A 15,395-nucleotide genomic window follows, 5' to 3' on the forward strand; every position below is an offset into this window, starting at 1 on the left:
TTATACTTCATGCGGAAGCTTGGACGGTTCGGGTAGGAAAGCGTGCACTGGAGCTTGACGTGGAGACAAAAGGAGGATTTCTAACAGGACAAGAAGCCCCGGGGTACTTGCCAGCAGCCCCGGGGGAAAGGAAACGGACATGTTGCAAACCCAGAACTTCTTGGATGGGCCTAAAACTACGAATTCCCCCTAAAAGGCCGAGCAGGCTGTTTTATGTTGAGGAGAATAAAGCCGTTCAGCACATGCGAGAGGCTACTCTGGATCGTCCACCGGTGCCTGCCCGCGGGCTGTGTGTTGCTGTAGTGGGTCCAGGGAGGCGCACAACATGGAGACGGGCACCGTTGCCAGGATTAACAAACCGGTGAGAGAGAAAAAAAAAGCTGACTAACTGGAACTCATACCTTATCCTCCACAAGTCGGTGCAACAATGGCGTAACGTAAGCCTTCAGTCACGACAGACTGGCGGTATGCCCGGTATGGCCTCATGACAACAACGTGTGAGCTGGGAACTGCTGTGAGTATGTAAATATGGTGGCCATCATGGCAGCTAGACTTCTCTCTTTAAAGTGGAACTCCCCTCCACCTTTTTCGCCCCAATTTTACTTGGCCCACTCTTCCGAGCCGTCCCGGTCGCTGCTCCACCCTTCTGCCGATCCGGGGAGGGCTGCAGACTACCACACGCCTCCTCCCATACATGTGGAGTCGCCAGCCGCTTCTCTTCACCTGACAGTGAGGAGTTTCGCCAGGGGGACGTAGCGTGTGGGAGGATCACGCTATCCCCCCCCCCCCCAGTCCACCCCCCACCACCCCAACCAAGCAGAGGAGGCGCTAGTGCAGCGACCAGGACACCCGCAGACACGGCCAATTGTGTCTGTAGGGACGCCCGACCAAGCCGGAGGTAACACGGGGATTCGAACCGGCGATCCCCGTGTTGGTAGGCAACGGAATAGACCGCTCCGCTACCCGGACACCCTGGAATCAGAGTTGTGTCCATCATCGGTTGCTCCTGCTGTAACTGTGACTGTAAAGCCCTCTGGGACTAAACTGTGATCAAGGGCTTTCAAAACAAGGCGTTCTTGACTTGACCTGTTATCTTTCAACCTCGACCATTCCTCAATTTTCTTTTGGCTCTGGAAAATCATCTCGTTTTTGCTACGCTCTGTTGCCGTGTCGGACCCGGCTTCCCCATCACATCAGTAAAGTTTATTTAATTTCTATCTCACAGGGTTCTCAGCAGCTCCGTAGCCGCACATACAGTACGGCCACTGAAAACGAACACCCAAAAGATCCAAAACGCAACCTTCGATTCATAACGCCGCAGACCTGAGCCATCCTGCTAAAGCAGAGGATGGCTCAGCATCGCCTTGATATCTTTACCCTCGTCTCCAAATCCCTCGGCTTCCTTTCTAAACCGCCCCATCGCTTTATTTACTTTTCGCCTCTCGTGCTCCAGGCAATCCTCTAACACTGCCTTTGCCTGCTCGCTGCTCCTGAGTTCAAGCCCCACCGCCCCCTCCGAAAAGCTCCTCTGAAACCCCTCGCCATGCAGTCGGTGAAACGGCGCGGCGGACGGACAGACCTGCGCCACCCTAATGAAGTGGGAGACGACGGCGGCCCTCTGCGGGGCGGTGGGCTTGCTGAGCACCATAAGCTGGATCCACTGGGACACGCTGTTGAAGAGGGTGATGAAGCGCTCCAGGATGGGGTTGTCCACAGTGCAGCCGTGCATCACGAAACTGTGGTAGTCCTGAAACTGCAGGGAGAGGGAGAGGAATTAGCAGATCTTTATTCAAAATCCCTCTCTCTCCTTCTCTCTTTTAATTTCCCTCTCTTGCAGAAGATTTCATCCGTACATGTCACGACGAAAGATGGGCAGAAGGCACTGGCAATGCAACCCAGTGGGTAACAAGAAGCCAACCGCCCATCCCGGCCAAGCATGCAGGAGCCTAAAAAAGCTGCCACGAGGGGTTTTTCCGCTGATTATTTACCGGTCTCGGTTTAATTATGACGCATCTGTGTGAATAGTATGATATAATGAGACCATTAGTGAGATGAGTAGCTATTGCTAAATATTGATTCCAAACGCTTGTCTCTAGGTCAGATCTCAGATTCCCTGCAAACGAGTTTATGGCATACTGCCAGAATTAGAGGAACATTAGCTCACTGCTATATTTCTTGCTAACAGCTGTTTTTCAGAAACACCACTACATCTCTCTCCCCCCAAAAAATGCATAAGCTTTGGGGCATGCGTGCAAAGGCAACAAATATATTTATTTATTTTAAACACCCACCCCACTCTTCCGAGCCGTCCTGATCTCTGCTCCACCCCCTCTGCCGATCCGGGGAGGGCTGCAGACTACCACACGCCTCCTCCCATACGTGTGGAGTCACCAGCCGCTTCTTCTCACCTGACAGTGAGGACTTTCGCCAGGGGGACGTAGCGCGTGGGAGGATCACACTATTCCCCCCAGTTCCCCGCCTGCCACCCCCGAACAGACGCCCCAACCAACCAGAGGAGGCGCTAGTGCAGCGACCAGGACACATACCCACGATCCGGCTTCCCACCTGCAGACACGGCCAATTGTGTCTGTAGGGGCGCCCGACCCAAGCCGGGGCTAACACGGGGATTCGAACCACCGATCCCTGTGTTGGTAGGCAATGGAATAGACCGCTACACTACCCGGACGCCAAGTCAACAAACATCATTAACCTTGAATTTTATATATATGACAGGTAGCGAGAGAGAGAGAGAGAGAGAGCAAGAAGAGATTGAACCAACAAGGCAGATCCTTCACGGACGTTGCTAAGTGACAACATTTACTTTCAGGAAAACCTGAACATGTGGAGATATGAAAAGCTTCCGGAGTTTCTGTCATGGCACTGAAATGGATTCCGGTACAAGGCCTTTTGGACCGCGGTCGTTCCAACTCACCAGAATCTTACAGAAGGATTTGTACTCCAGGTAGGTGAGGTGTTCAGCCAGCTCACAGGAGTCCAGGTGATCAAACAGCAGAGACATTTTCCTTTTCTTTGACACGGACGGCACCCGCTGAGTCACCTGCCGCTTCCACTTGTACGATGGCCTGGAAGAAGGTGGAAAAGAAAACTTACAGAACATTTTATAAGTTGCAATGATTGTGATTCATTTTCCTGCACCTTTTGCGATTATAATGAAGATTACTTGAGCGAATTATGGATTCACCGAGGCTGGTATTGGATAGGCTATTAGAGCAATGTGAGCTTTATTGATATTTGAGAAATACTAACTGATATTTTAAAGTTTACCCCATAGTTTCAATATAATAGAGCACATATGAAAGCCCACCAATCAAAGTGAAGACACTTGACTCTATTTTTCAAACACTGAGAGATGACAAGTCACTGTCTAATATGAAGTAAACGTTATACTGCTTTCAAGTAAATGTAATGGATTGAATTACACAACGTGCATTAAAAGTAATGCGGCTTATGAAGTGATCCGTAACCACCTTGCAGACCACCACTCCCAGCTAACATCCTCACCAATCTACGCTCTCTGAGCAACAAGGTGGATGAGAGCCGAGCCTATGCAAGGTACTGTTTCAAACTGTGTGAAGCATCTTTCCTGTTTTTTCACCGAGATCTGGCTTCAACCGGACATGCCCGACTCTCTCTTTGAGATAAGGGGTTTCGCTCTGGTGCGCGCCAACAGAGATGCCAACTCAGGGAAATGCAAAGGTAGTGGGATCTGTGTATGTATAAATGATCTCTGGTGCCGCCAGTTTAATGTAAGACGCACAATCTGCAATCCCCGTGTTGAGATGCTTTGCATGGCACTGAGACATTTTTTTGGGGGGGGGGGATTACCCCTTTGTCTCCCCAATTGTATCTGGCCAATTACCCCCAGTCTTCCGAGCCATCCCTGTCGCTGCTCCACCCCCTCTGCCGATCCGGGGAGGGCAGCAGACTACCACGTGCCTCCTCCCATACATGTGGAGTCACCAGCTGCTTCTTTTCACCTTTTCACTTTTCACCTTTCAGGAGCTTCGCCAGGGGGACATAGCGCGAGGGAAGATCACGCTACCCCCCCCCCGCCAGTTCCCCCTCCCCCCCTGAACAGGCGCTCCAACCAACTAGAGGAGGCGCTAGTGCAGCGACCAGGACACATACCCACATCCGGCTTCCCTCCCGCAGACACGGCCGATTGTGTCTGTAGGGACGCCCAACCAAGCCAGAGGTAATACGGGGATTCGAGCTGGCGATCCCCGTGTTGGCAGGCAACGGAATAGACCGCCATGCCACCGGGATGCCCCACATCGAGACCTTTTTATTTACCACGGGAACTTCTTGGAAGTGTCCCGCTGTGTTGTGTATGTGCCGCCCCAGCAGCAAAGCTGCACAAGCGGCGGCCAGCAGAGCAGAATGTGTACATGAACTACAGCAGAAACGCCCTGATGCAGCGGCCATCATTCTGCGGGATTTAAATCATTATAATCTGGACAGTACATTGCCTGGCCCCTGTCAGTATGTTAAAAACCAGACGAGGACGGATAAGATCCTTGATGCATGTTATGTAAATGTTAAGATGGCTTATGAATCCAGAATCGGACCTCCTGTCGCAAATTCCGATCATGAAAGTCGGTGTGTCTAATTCCAACTTACAAAACAAAACTAAAGCGTGGTACGCCTGAGTAGAGAGAAATCGGGATGTGGTCCCCTGAGAGTAGGGAAGAACTTAAAGCATGCTTTGATTGGACTCATTTTGGAGATGTTTCATAGTTGTCTAGATGAAACCACCACTGTAACCGGTGACTATATTATTCATCGTGTACAGCTGGTTATTCCTGTCAAAAGGATAAAAAGCTACCCAAATAACGAGTTGTATGTGAATAGGACTTAAAGAAGAAACTCGGGGAGGCCAAACAGCTGCAGAGACAGCGTCTGGAGGAGACCTTTAAAGGAAACAACCCCAAACGACCCCTGGACACTATGACGAGTATGGCAGGAATGTCATCTTCAAACAAACTTGTTGTGACGGACAATGACCTTGGGTTTGCAAATGATCTAAATAACTTCCTCTCCTGTTTTGACTCTGTCGACAACCCAGAGAAACGTGCAGGTCTATTTAAGACCATTACACCCGCTAGTACAGATACGGTTGTTATTACTGGGCATGGAGTCAGGTGCATCTTCCAGCGTACCAACTCAAGGAAAGGCCTTGGCCCTGACTCAAGTAGTGCTCTTGTTGTAAAATCATTTGCCAGGGAACTGGCTCCTGTATGGCAACCCATCTTTCATCTGTCCTTCGACACTCATACACTCATACGCTCCACTAGCTTGGACGACATCTCATATTAAACCGCTTCCAAAAGAAACAATGTACTAGAGAGTACAAAGACCATTAGCACTTACATCTTTTATGATGAAATCACTGGAAAAAGATAATGGCCCAGCACCTCAACAAAGCAATAGGTGTCACACAGGATCCTTTTCAATTTGCCTACAAGCAAGGTCACGCCACGGATATGCAGTTGTCACGCCCGTGCATCTCATCTCCAAACACCTCGTCCAACCTCAAACATATGCCGGAGCTCTTTTCCTGGACTTTTCATCTGCATTTAATACAATTCAGCCTGATCGACTCCTGTCCAAAACGATTCAGTCACAGTTCAATCCAAAAACTTATTTACCGCTACAACTCTTCTCTCACATACAGAATACAGCTGGTAATGAGGTAAATGATGCACTTTCCTCTCTGATCACGACTAGTGTTGGAGCACCGCAAGCCTGCAGTAGCTCACCTGTGTTGTTCGCATTGTACACTGCAGGTAGCGCCACCTGTGTGCCCAACCGGATTCTTTTAAAATCCTCTGATGACTCCACCTTATGATCTCTGCTGACTGACAGCGGTGATCCCGGACTGCACCGGTGTAATGTTGGCTGGCTAACTGAATGGTGTGATAAAATGCTCTTATCATCAACACTAAGAAGACAGAGGAAATTACTTTTGGCCTTACTCCTGATTGTCAGCTGCCTCCGGCAACAATTCACAACGTAAAAATTAAACAAAGTCTCTTCATACAAATACCTGGGTGTTATGATAGATGCCACCCTGTGGTGGACTTCTCATATAGAATTTATTTGTAAGAAGACACAGCACTGTATTTACTTTCTTCGTGGACTCAGATCTTTTGGAGCAGGTAGCCAGATTATTTTTCTGATTTTTAAATCAGTTATTCAGAGTGTCATGCTGTACTGCAGTACGGCCTGGCTCTGCAGCACTATCTGTGAAACGTGAAACTAAAGAAACTAAACTATACAATCAAATCCAAACATGTGCAAAGATTATTGGTCAACCTGTGGCACGCTCCTTTCAGGTAACTCACGACAAGAGCACGCTCAGACATGCCTACAGCATCTCTTCGGACTCCCCGCGTGTTTTAAACAGAGAATGCCAACTTCTGCTGTCTAATAAGCGGTTTAGAGTCCCTCGGTTTAAACACAACAGGCTGCAGAATTCTTTTATACATCAGTCTATCTTGTTGCTAAACCAAAATCAGTGTGCTGCTAACTGGGATCTGAATCCAGAGGATATAATGCGATATGCATGTTTGTCGTAACTGTTTGATGTGTTTTGTACATCTATATGTTAAGTGCCACATGCGTAACTGTATGTTTAATTTGTGTTTTAATCTCTTGAACAGAACTGCCTAAGGATGCAAAATGAATTTCAGTGCAAACTGACAATAAAGTTAGCGTATCGTATCGTATCATATGGTATCGTATCATATTGCATCATATTGTATTGTATCGTATCATATTGTATTGTATCGTATCATATTGTATTGTATCATATTGTATTGTATCGTATCATATTGTATTGTATCGTATCATATTGTATTGTAGCATTTGTATTGTATTGTATCGTATCATATCGTATCATATCGTATTGTATCGTATCATATTGTATTGTATCGTATCATATTGTATTGTATCGTATTGTATCGTATTGTATCATATTGTATCGTATCATATTGTATTGTATCGTATCATATTGTATTGTATCGTATCGTATCATATTCCTACATCAGATGACAACAAAATTCAACAAACTGTTGCACTTGAACTGAGATTTCTGTAGAACAGATGAGGCTTTCACTGAAGACATATTGTTCCATTCTTACAAAAGCTGGCTACAGTGAGTCATGAATCCGCTCCACAAAGGAATCTCTTCATCGCACACTAGGAAGCTCAGTGGGACAGCAAAACGCCTATGGGGGAATGGTGGGAGGTCGCTGACCTTGCATAATGCAGCCAAGTAGGGACTGAGAACAGGGGGAAAAAAAGGGGTATACACACACACACACACACACATGCACATACACACACATGAAAACATTGTGAGTTGAAAGGTCTTTCACTCACACACTGTCAATGTCAATAAGATGACTCTGGTTCTCATTGCCCTCAGTGGTCAGGAGGTCTTTGAGGTCCTTGATCTGCTCTGCCAGCTCTGGGTTAAGAGTGAACTCTGCCGGGAACTCTGTTATCCAGTACCTGGAATGTGGAGAGAGACAGGAAAGAGCAAGTGAGTGGAATTAACAGGAAAAGATAACAGAAGACATAAGAAATAAAGAGAGGGAGGAGCGGGAGAGAGAAACACGATGAGACACGCAAAATAATCAAAGTAGGGCAGTGGAAAAAATATGAACACACAATATGAAGGAGAGGGGGAAACAGGAGGGATGGGTGGAGAAGGAGAGAGGTGGGGGGGAAGCTAGAGAAGTAATATTTTTGAGGGAGGGGTGGAGGGGATGAGAGAATGAGTGCAAATGAGAGACGCATCTTGCAAAGTAGGAAACATTTCTCACTTGACCAGGTGACAGATTTTTGTTCTGAGCTCGACCGTGCAGTTCTCTTCCTGCGATCTGACCCCGCGTCAAGGCGCAAACCTCTCGTCAGCGACACTGCAACATTTCACTTGCCTTTGACATTTAATAGATGCAGAGTAAGACGTAATATGATTTGACAAGGCAGTCAGGAAACTTTTACATCCCACATGCCAGCCAATGGCTAAACATCTCTAGATCGTGATCACGGATTTGTTTCATTCTCCCTGGGCACATCAGTTTTCAGTTTATGGTTCTCTCTGTAGCCTGTAAAGATGGTTTCACATGAAAGTAGATTTGATTACCATATTTACCTAGCTGGACACAGAAATATATCAGACATGGTGAAGGATACTTGAGCACTAGCTTCTTAGCCATGTTGGTTGAAGGGATGTACCAAGGGTGCATCATGAGGAACATGCGCACTAGGGAGGCGTCCTTCAGAGTGCCCTTCTCGTCTGAAATAGGAGAAAAGGATTTCAAGGAATCACAGGGAAATACACCATGTTGCCAAACGCAAACAACCCACCGGTATCAAACAGAGGGTCGATCTATTTTTGTGCATGACTTCAGGAAATGGCAGGCCTGACTGCTGGTGTGCATCAACGCTGCACACTTGTGCAGAAGATAGATTCAAAAGTTGTACATTTGTGGGTGTTAGTTTTTTTACATTGTACTTTTTCTCTCAACACATTAACTGTAGAGCCCTCCTGCCCCCCCCCACCACCAGCACCACCACACACACCCCTCCCCCTTAGAGATGGACTGGCTGATTGAGAGTATGTAAATAAGCGAGTTCCATTCGAGGTAAATGAGCTGATTCATAACGACAATGTAGCATCACGTGAGCAGGTGCCATTTCTTGTGAAATAGTCTCTGATCTGAATGTCCCATTTTGTAATTAAAGACATCATTTGAATCAAGGAAAACAAGCCTGAAATCACTGACCGAAGGCTTGGACGCAGGACTCCACCAGGTCATCTACCGTCGGCGATTGGTCCGATGATATGGACTCCATCATCCCTCGCCTATCTCCTTTCCCCCTCTCTTCTCGTTATGGTTCGGGTCTTCTGCCTGTCCTCCAGCTTCAAAAGACACAGAGATGAAAAGAAAGGCTTAAAGGTACTTTGTAGAGAATAATCATAAAACAGACAGCAAGAAAAGAATGTACAGGCCGCTATCACGTTCGAAATATTTGTGTCGTCAATCATCACCCATTCTGTGCCACACTGTTTTGGTTGATCAAAATAACCAGCAAATCTTTAGGAGATGGACTATGCAAGAGCTTCAAGCTCATGGCTCTGCACTCAAGACCCTCGAGAAGGGAAGAGTTATTTGATTGTAGAGATTATAGAATAACATTTCATTGGATCTCCCTTTGGCCTTCACTATGGCTTTACATTGAACAAGAGGCCTTCAGTATAAGTATTCTAGAGACCATATAGCTGTACTGACATTCTCAGGACCCTGGGAGGGGAGACATAATACTTTATAAAAGAGGGAAATGTGTTTTGTCTTTCTCGTCTCGGATCAGGTTACAGGTAGGACTTAAAAGTCATGGCATTTAGGGTACCACAAACCTGCACAATTTGACATATATCCAACTGGAACGGTGGGATTTTGAGGGGACGGGGTTTGATCAATGTAATTGTCAACATGTTTGTTCTGTTTCTTCATTTGTTCGGTTTGTGAAGCAATTTGGTGCAAAACTTTTTTCTTTTTTGCTTTAAAAGTGCTATATAAATGAAATAAACTTGAAAATGTGGATAATTTTCAACATGATTGTTCATAATTATTCTTATAAACACAAAAAAATTTTTTTTGTGAATCTCTGGAAAATGGTATTAAATAGATGCAACTTTAACGCAGATAAGAGGTTACACAAATGAATATATTTTTCATGTCATGTGACCTTTTTAAGTTTTCTGCTTATCCACCATTCAATTCATCACCCAATATTGTAGGTGCTTTGTGTTCCTGTGACTTGTGGTGGTTTGTCATTATCGTTAACATTAACCTGTTTTTCTATTGTAGCTGTTGGTTACCACCTTTTCTGTTGTGTCAGCTAGCTGGTTGCAAGCTAAATGGTAGTACACTGATGGCTTGCTAGCTTGGTGTGGGCTACCTGCTATAGCTTTGACACATGTAGTATCAAATGCTGACTGCTAGCTTAGCACTGAAAGTGTGCTAGCTATTTTGAACTACTTAAGCTGTGGTCTTTTTCTCGGCAGGTTAACTGATGGACCTGTGGACCTGTGTAGGGGGTCAGGGCCGACAGATCCATGGGTACTAGCTGCAGTAAGTGGTTCCCAGGAACTAAGTGCAAACTTGAGTTTCGACCCATTACCCCCACCTCCCGCACCCCCCCCCCTTTCCCCCAAATTGCATCCGGCCAATTACCCGACTCTTCTGAGTCATCCTGGTCGCTGCTCCACCCCCTCTGAGCCCTGGAGAGCTGCAGACTACCACATGAATCCTCTGATACATGTGGAGTCACCAGCCGCTTCTTTTTGACAGTGAGGAGTTTCGCCAGGGGGACGTAGCGTGTGGCAGGATCACGCTATTCCCCCCAGTTCCCCCTCCCCCCTGAACAGGCCCCCCGACCGACCAGAGGAGGTGCTAGTGCAGCGACCACAACACATACCCATATCCGGCTTCCCACTCGCAGACACAGCCAACTGTGTCTGTAGGGACGCCCGACCAAGCCGGAGGTAACACGGGGATTCGAACCGGCGATCCCCGTGTTGGTAGGCCATGGAATAGACCACTACGCTGCCTGGATGCCCTCCCTCCCGAATTTTTAAGGGCCTGGGTGACAGTCATAAAGTACCCAAGACTCGAGTTCATACCCATTGAAAAAGTGTAAGGCCTTCCATCTGTCACCATCTGAAAAGCAGGTGCCAGCAAATATCGAACTGGGTTCCACTCACCTCATTTTCCAATGCTAAGACAAGATGGCGGCCATTGACCTATACTTGAACTTGGGCACCACAACTTTTTGTCTTCTATGGCAAGGCAGGTGGTTGATACCATATGCCAATCTTACATACATTTATCAGGGCCTTCCAGCTCCTGGTACGGCACTGGGTCGCTCAAACACGGACGTGGCCACATCCCAGGCAGCTCTAAGAGGAATTCCCTCAGGGTAAATCTGTGCCGCAGCAATTTGGTCTAACCGCTGTGCTTTTCCTGGGTTTCTTGGGTCAACTTGGCTTTCTCAGTGCCAGCAGGTTTCACATTCTGGTTCTGCCAGGGGATAACAACTGGAAACAATTTACTGGGAACACTTACTCCTCGTGATCCTGTTGTTACGAAACTAAAGCGGCGACCAGTGGGAGGTCAGAACAGCTCGTAAGTTATGCACCTAACTATGGATCTGAGAATCAAGGATAACAGTCAGTATCCTTGTCACTCTGAACAGCTTGAGGCGTTCCAAACAAGATGAGGAGCCCAGACATAATACCCCTTTCTACAGGTATCACGCCCTCGACCTACTACCCAGGTCATGGCATCATGTTATATCGTCTCGAGCATAGGTGAAATGAAGGCATATCATTCAATGTAAGACCGTAGTGAAAGTTTTCCTTCATGCTCACAGAGCCATAGAACTGTGCACCATTTATGTTATGTAGAGATCAGGAATCAGAACATTTATTTGTCATTTCATTTCATGCACTTGCGTACGTGACATGAAACAAAATGCTGTTTCCCCCAGCCCACGGCAGTGCAACACAAAGACAAAAACACATATCCAAACTACAGGAACACATATATCCAAACTACAAAAACACATCCAACATATCAAAAAAAAAAAATTTTTTTCACTGTCCATGAGAGTGAACGCCAGGATGACTGTCGAAACCGTCGGGCTGCATGGGCTAGAAGTTAGCTTAGCCTGCCCCGCTTCCACATCCTGTCAGACCACCCTCGCCGTTTCCTCCTCGGGCACAGCTCCAGGCAGGGCCACGGTGCCTCGGCCCACCAGATGCAGCAGACCAGGCTCCCCCAGCCGATCCAACGCCAACTCTCCCAGCCAGACACCTTCGACACACCTCCCCGCACTCCACACGACGACACTAAGAAAGTCAACGCTGGGCGAGGCTGCCTCCAGACCGCCCTCACTGTTATCAGAGCTGCCAGTGTGCATGGGCTAGCAGTTAGCTTAGCCTGCCCCGCTTCAGTGTCCTGTCAGACCGCCCTCGGTGTTACCTCTTCGGGCACAGCTCCAGGTAGGGCCGTGGTCCCTGGCCCACAGGACAGAGCAGACCAAGCTCTCCTAGCCGATCCAGCGACAGCTCTCGCAGCCATCAAATGAAGACAAACTTACAGACGTGGTGGACAAAGACTCTGCATGGACAGCACTGGGTGAGGCCGCCACAAACACAAGTTCGCGCCGCCGTCTTCCCATCCCGGAAGTGGAAGTTTTTCCATTTGAGATTTTGTTGTATGGGAAGCTATTCATTTGGCAGCAGCACAGTGTGATCTTACTGTGGCCTATGAGACATGTATAGAAAGCCAAAATTCAGCAGAAGGCTGATTATTTCACCAGGAAACCTCGGCTTTAACCGTGTCATTGGACCATACAGCGGCACTGGCTTCGTTACATCGGCCCCATCTGAGCACTGAGAGTATTGTCCCAGCTATTTCATCATTCACGTCAGTTCTCTCATCTTATCTCTTAACAGTAAACAGGGCAGGACTCAATAAAAGACACCGGTGGTGTTACTTGGTGATATAGTAGTAACTGCACAGCGGGGAACCATGGCAACCGCAGCCTTATGCCTGGTCACACATTCACCACATGAATACACCCCAGCACAAAATACCCATACAACAATATGAACACGGACGGACACACACACACGCGCGTATAAATAAATACACATACATCCAAACTACATGCACACATTTTGAGAAATTCGGATGCCGAAGTAATTGCAGCCTCGAGGGGAGAAAGTGTGTCTCGCTGTATTCCTACATCGGGGTGAAATACAACATGCACCGCTCATCCCTTTCTATTTATAAAACTTCCCACTCAGATTATGTATGAATTCTTCTGAGGGGGGAAACAGGCATCCTTCTGTTGGCCTCACCGCTAACGAGCCCAGCAGGAGAAAAAAAAAAAAGAAGAGCTGCTGTTGTCTGACTGACGGTCTGCAACACTCGGGCTGCAAAATGTCACTTTGATGGGTTCTCCAGCAGCCTCCGCCGGCTTTTAAATGCAGTTGTTCTGGTGGTGTAGGAAGCAACTGGTGCGTCGACGTGCGTTCGTCTCTATATTAATGTCTGTTTGCATGCCTGTGTGTGTGTATGTGTGTGTGTGTGTGTGTGTGACTTGCAGTTATTGGTGTGGCGCTGCAACAACGCATCAAACGTGTACGTTTGCATGTGTGTGCGCACGTGTGACACAGCGAAGCCTTTTCTGTGCTGCAGGAGGGTGGGAGGACACACTCAATTACAGCCTTCACAAGCCGTCTCCGCCACGCACACACACGTGCTACAGATGTGCAGAGAGGGAGACGGCGGGAGGGCGATGGATGGAAGGAGCCCTCACCCCTCAACGTCAATCGGCCGTAAAACCCTATTTCGTATCACGCGTTTCGAAAAGCTTAATGCTTCGTCTGATGAGGAAAGACGTGGAAGAAGAGGGGGAGCGGGAGTTGTGTGGCAGGGGGAGAAGACCCCCCCCCCCCCGGTCTGCAGACCCACGACGATGCAGCGCTGCCATGATCACTGCAGCCATGATCACCCCATATGACCCCTCGAGGCAGGGGTGCAGCCCTCCAGAGGGCCGAGAACCAGGATATGGAACAAAATGGATACAATCACGCCACCCCCCGGGCCTTATTGTTTATCTCCCATAATTCAACAAAGCTCAACCCCACTGAAGTTAGGTTGACGAAAGCCTCGACCGCGGCAAGCTCCCGAACGTCGCCGCTCACAGAACCGGTTCCGGATGACAACGAACGCAATGGGGGGCCCACCGCCCAACGATCTCGCCGCCCTGACTGGAGACCGATTCCCTCCATGCTTTCTGCCTCGTCACAACAGTTATCAGACCGGCCGAACCCTGACAGAGAGAGAGAGGGTGACTCGGCGTACAGATTGCCGTCTCTCACCGCCGACTCGGCGTCAACGCTTGTCCTAATCATCCTAAGGAGGGTGACGATCCTAAAATCGCCCACTGTCTCCACAGTCACGGAGAGCTACCCCGTCTACTCCTGACAAATCTCGGAGACCCGCGCTGAAGGGAGGCACTTTGAAAAACAAATCGCCGTCTCGCAGACCGTAAAATTGCGAGGCCTCCTCGCGGGAAAAGGGCAGATCGGGGGGGGTTGGGTAGCGCCGCCTCTGCCAAGGCTTTCGCCTGCTCCTATCTACGTGTCAGCTGAGTGACAGGTGCTCTTTGCCACCCCTGAGCGCAGTTCTCTTTGCAGGCGGCCGGCGAGTGTTTCAAGCCTAACAACCTTTCTCTGCTCCTCTGTCCAGCCGCCGCAGTCTGGCTCCGGAGACCGTTTCCGCCGCTGTGCACCGTGGGACCGACTGGTTGCCTACACTGCGACGGCTTTGGTGTCATCCTCAGTTGCCTGGTGACGCCGGTCTAAAGCCATTGATCAGGCAGATTATGGGCTGGGATGGGGAGCGGTGGGGATGAAGGGAGGACGGGCGATGATGAATGCCCGGTCGATCCGGCGGGAGCAGGATCCCGCACAGTTCGCCATTCGGAGGTTTAGTACGGCGTTGACAGTGTCAGTTTCATTCTCTGCGCCCCGGTCGACACGGACAGCTACCCACTCACTGCCGCCATCACATGTACCGAGGTTAGAGGAGAAATAAACAAAACCCATAAATAAATTAGGGTCTATAACAAATTTACGAGCAAAAAAAAAAAACTTGGATCCAAATCACTCTCAAGAGTTTTTTGGGAATCGAGAACCTTGATGCACCACCTTACCAGGCGCAGTCCATGGGGCGACCCAGAACTGCGCCCCCTGGAAAATCTGACGAAACCAATCAGACACATAAGGTGTCGTTTGGCCGGCGCCCCTCGCCCAGGAAGTACATGTATTCAGACAGAAACCAACCAAACACCATTTGAACCCATATTTAAAGCTGCTGACAGACTGAAACGCACTTTTATTTCATAATTATTTGCATTACACGACTAAATCATATTCAGCATGTTTAAGTAGATTTTCATCGCTTGATACTGGCCAGCCGCCACTGCAGAGTACCGAATATAATATTCTACACGTGCCACAACATCCTCCAGACCTCTGCGTGAGACAACAGTTTGAACCGTTCTTGTTCCATTTGACGCCTTACAAATGGCCCCGATCGATGGTGCGGCATTGACTAACGCACGACATCCATCTGATATCGACAACGGGATAATGCCTTGACGGGCTAATTTCCATGCACGCAGCAAACTCCTGGGAGTGTTGTGAAGCCTCCCCAACATTCATCTATCGTCGTTTTATACTCTCCCCAACGGCATTCTTGGAACGGAGTTTGATTGATGTCTGC

General features: G+C 48.4%; 1 protein-coding gene across 2 annotated transcripts in view; it reads right to left on the reverse strand.

The window, feature by feature from the left end:
- Positions 1 to 15,395, reverse strand: part of LOC130130411 (RAS guanyl-releasing protein 2-like) — a 58,697-nt gene that overhangs the window by 35,022 nt on the left and 8,280 nt on the right. For both annotated transcript variants that reach the window (XM_056300107.1, XM_056300106.1), the window contains 6 exons: positions 8,817 to 8,953; positions 8,224 to 8,326; positions 7,851 to 7,907; positions 7,405 to 7,536; positions 2,933 to 3,083; positions 1,580 to 1,753 (listed from right to left, as the gene is read on the reverse strand). In XM_056300107.1, coding sequence (XP_056156082.1) covers positions 1,580 to 1,753; positions 2,933 to 3,083; positions 7,405 to 7,536; positions 7,851 to 7,907; positions 8,224 to 8,326; positions 8,817 to 8,889 — 690 coding nt within the window. In that variant the 5' untranslated portion in view covers positions 8,890 to 8,953. The remainder of the gene's footprint in view (positions 1 to 1,579; positions 1,754 to 2,932; positions 3,084 to 7,404; positions 7,537 to 7,850; positions 7,908 to 8,223; positions 8,327 to 8,816; positions 8,954 to 15,395) is intronic.

Source organism: Lampris incognitus, chromosome 20 (assembly GCF_029633865.1).
Source record: "Lampris incognitus isolate fLamInc1 chromosome 20, fLamInc1.hap2, whole genome shotgun sequence".
Taxonomy (NCBI): Eukaryota; Metazoa; Chordata; class Actinopteri; order Lampriformes; family Lampridae; genus Lampris; species Lampris incognitus.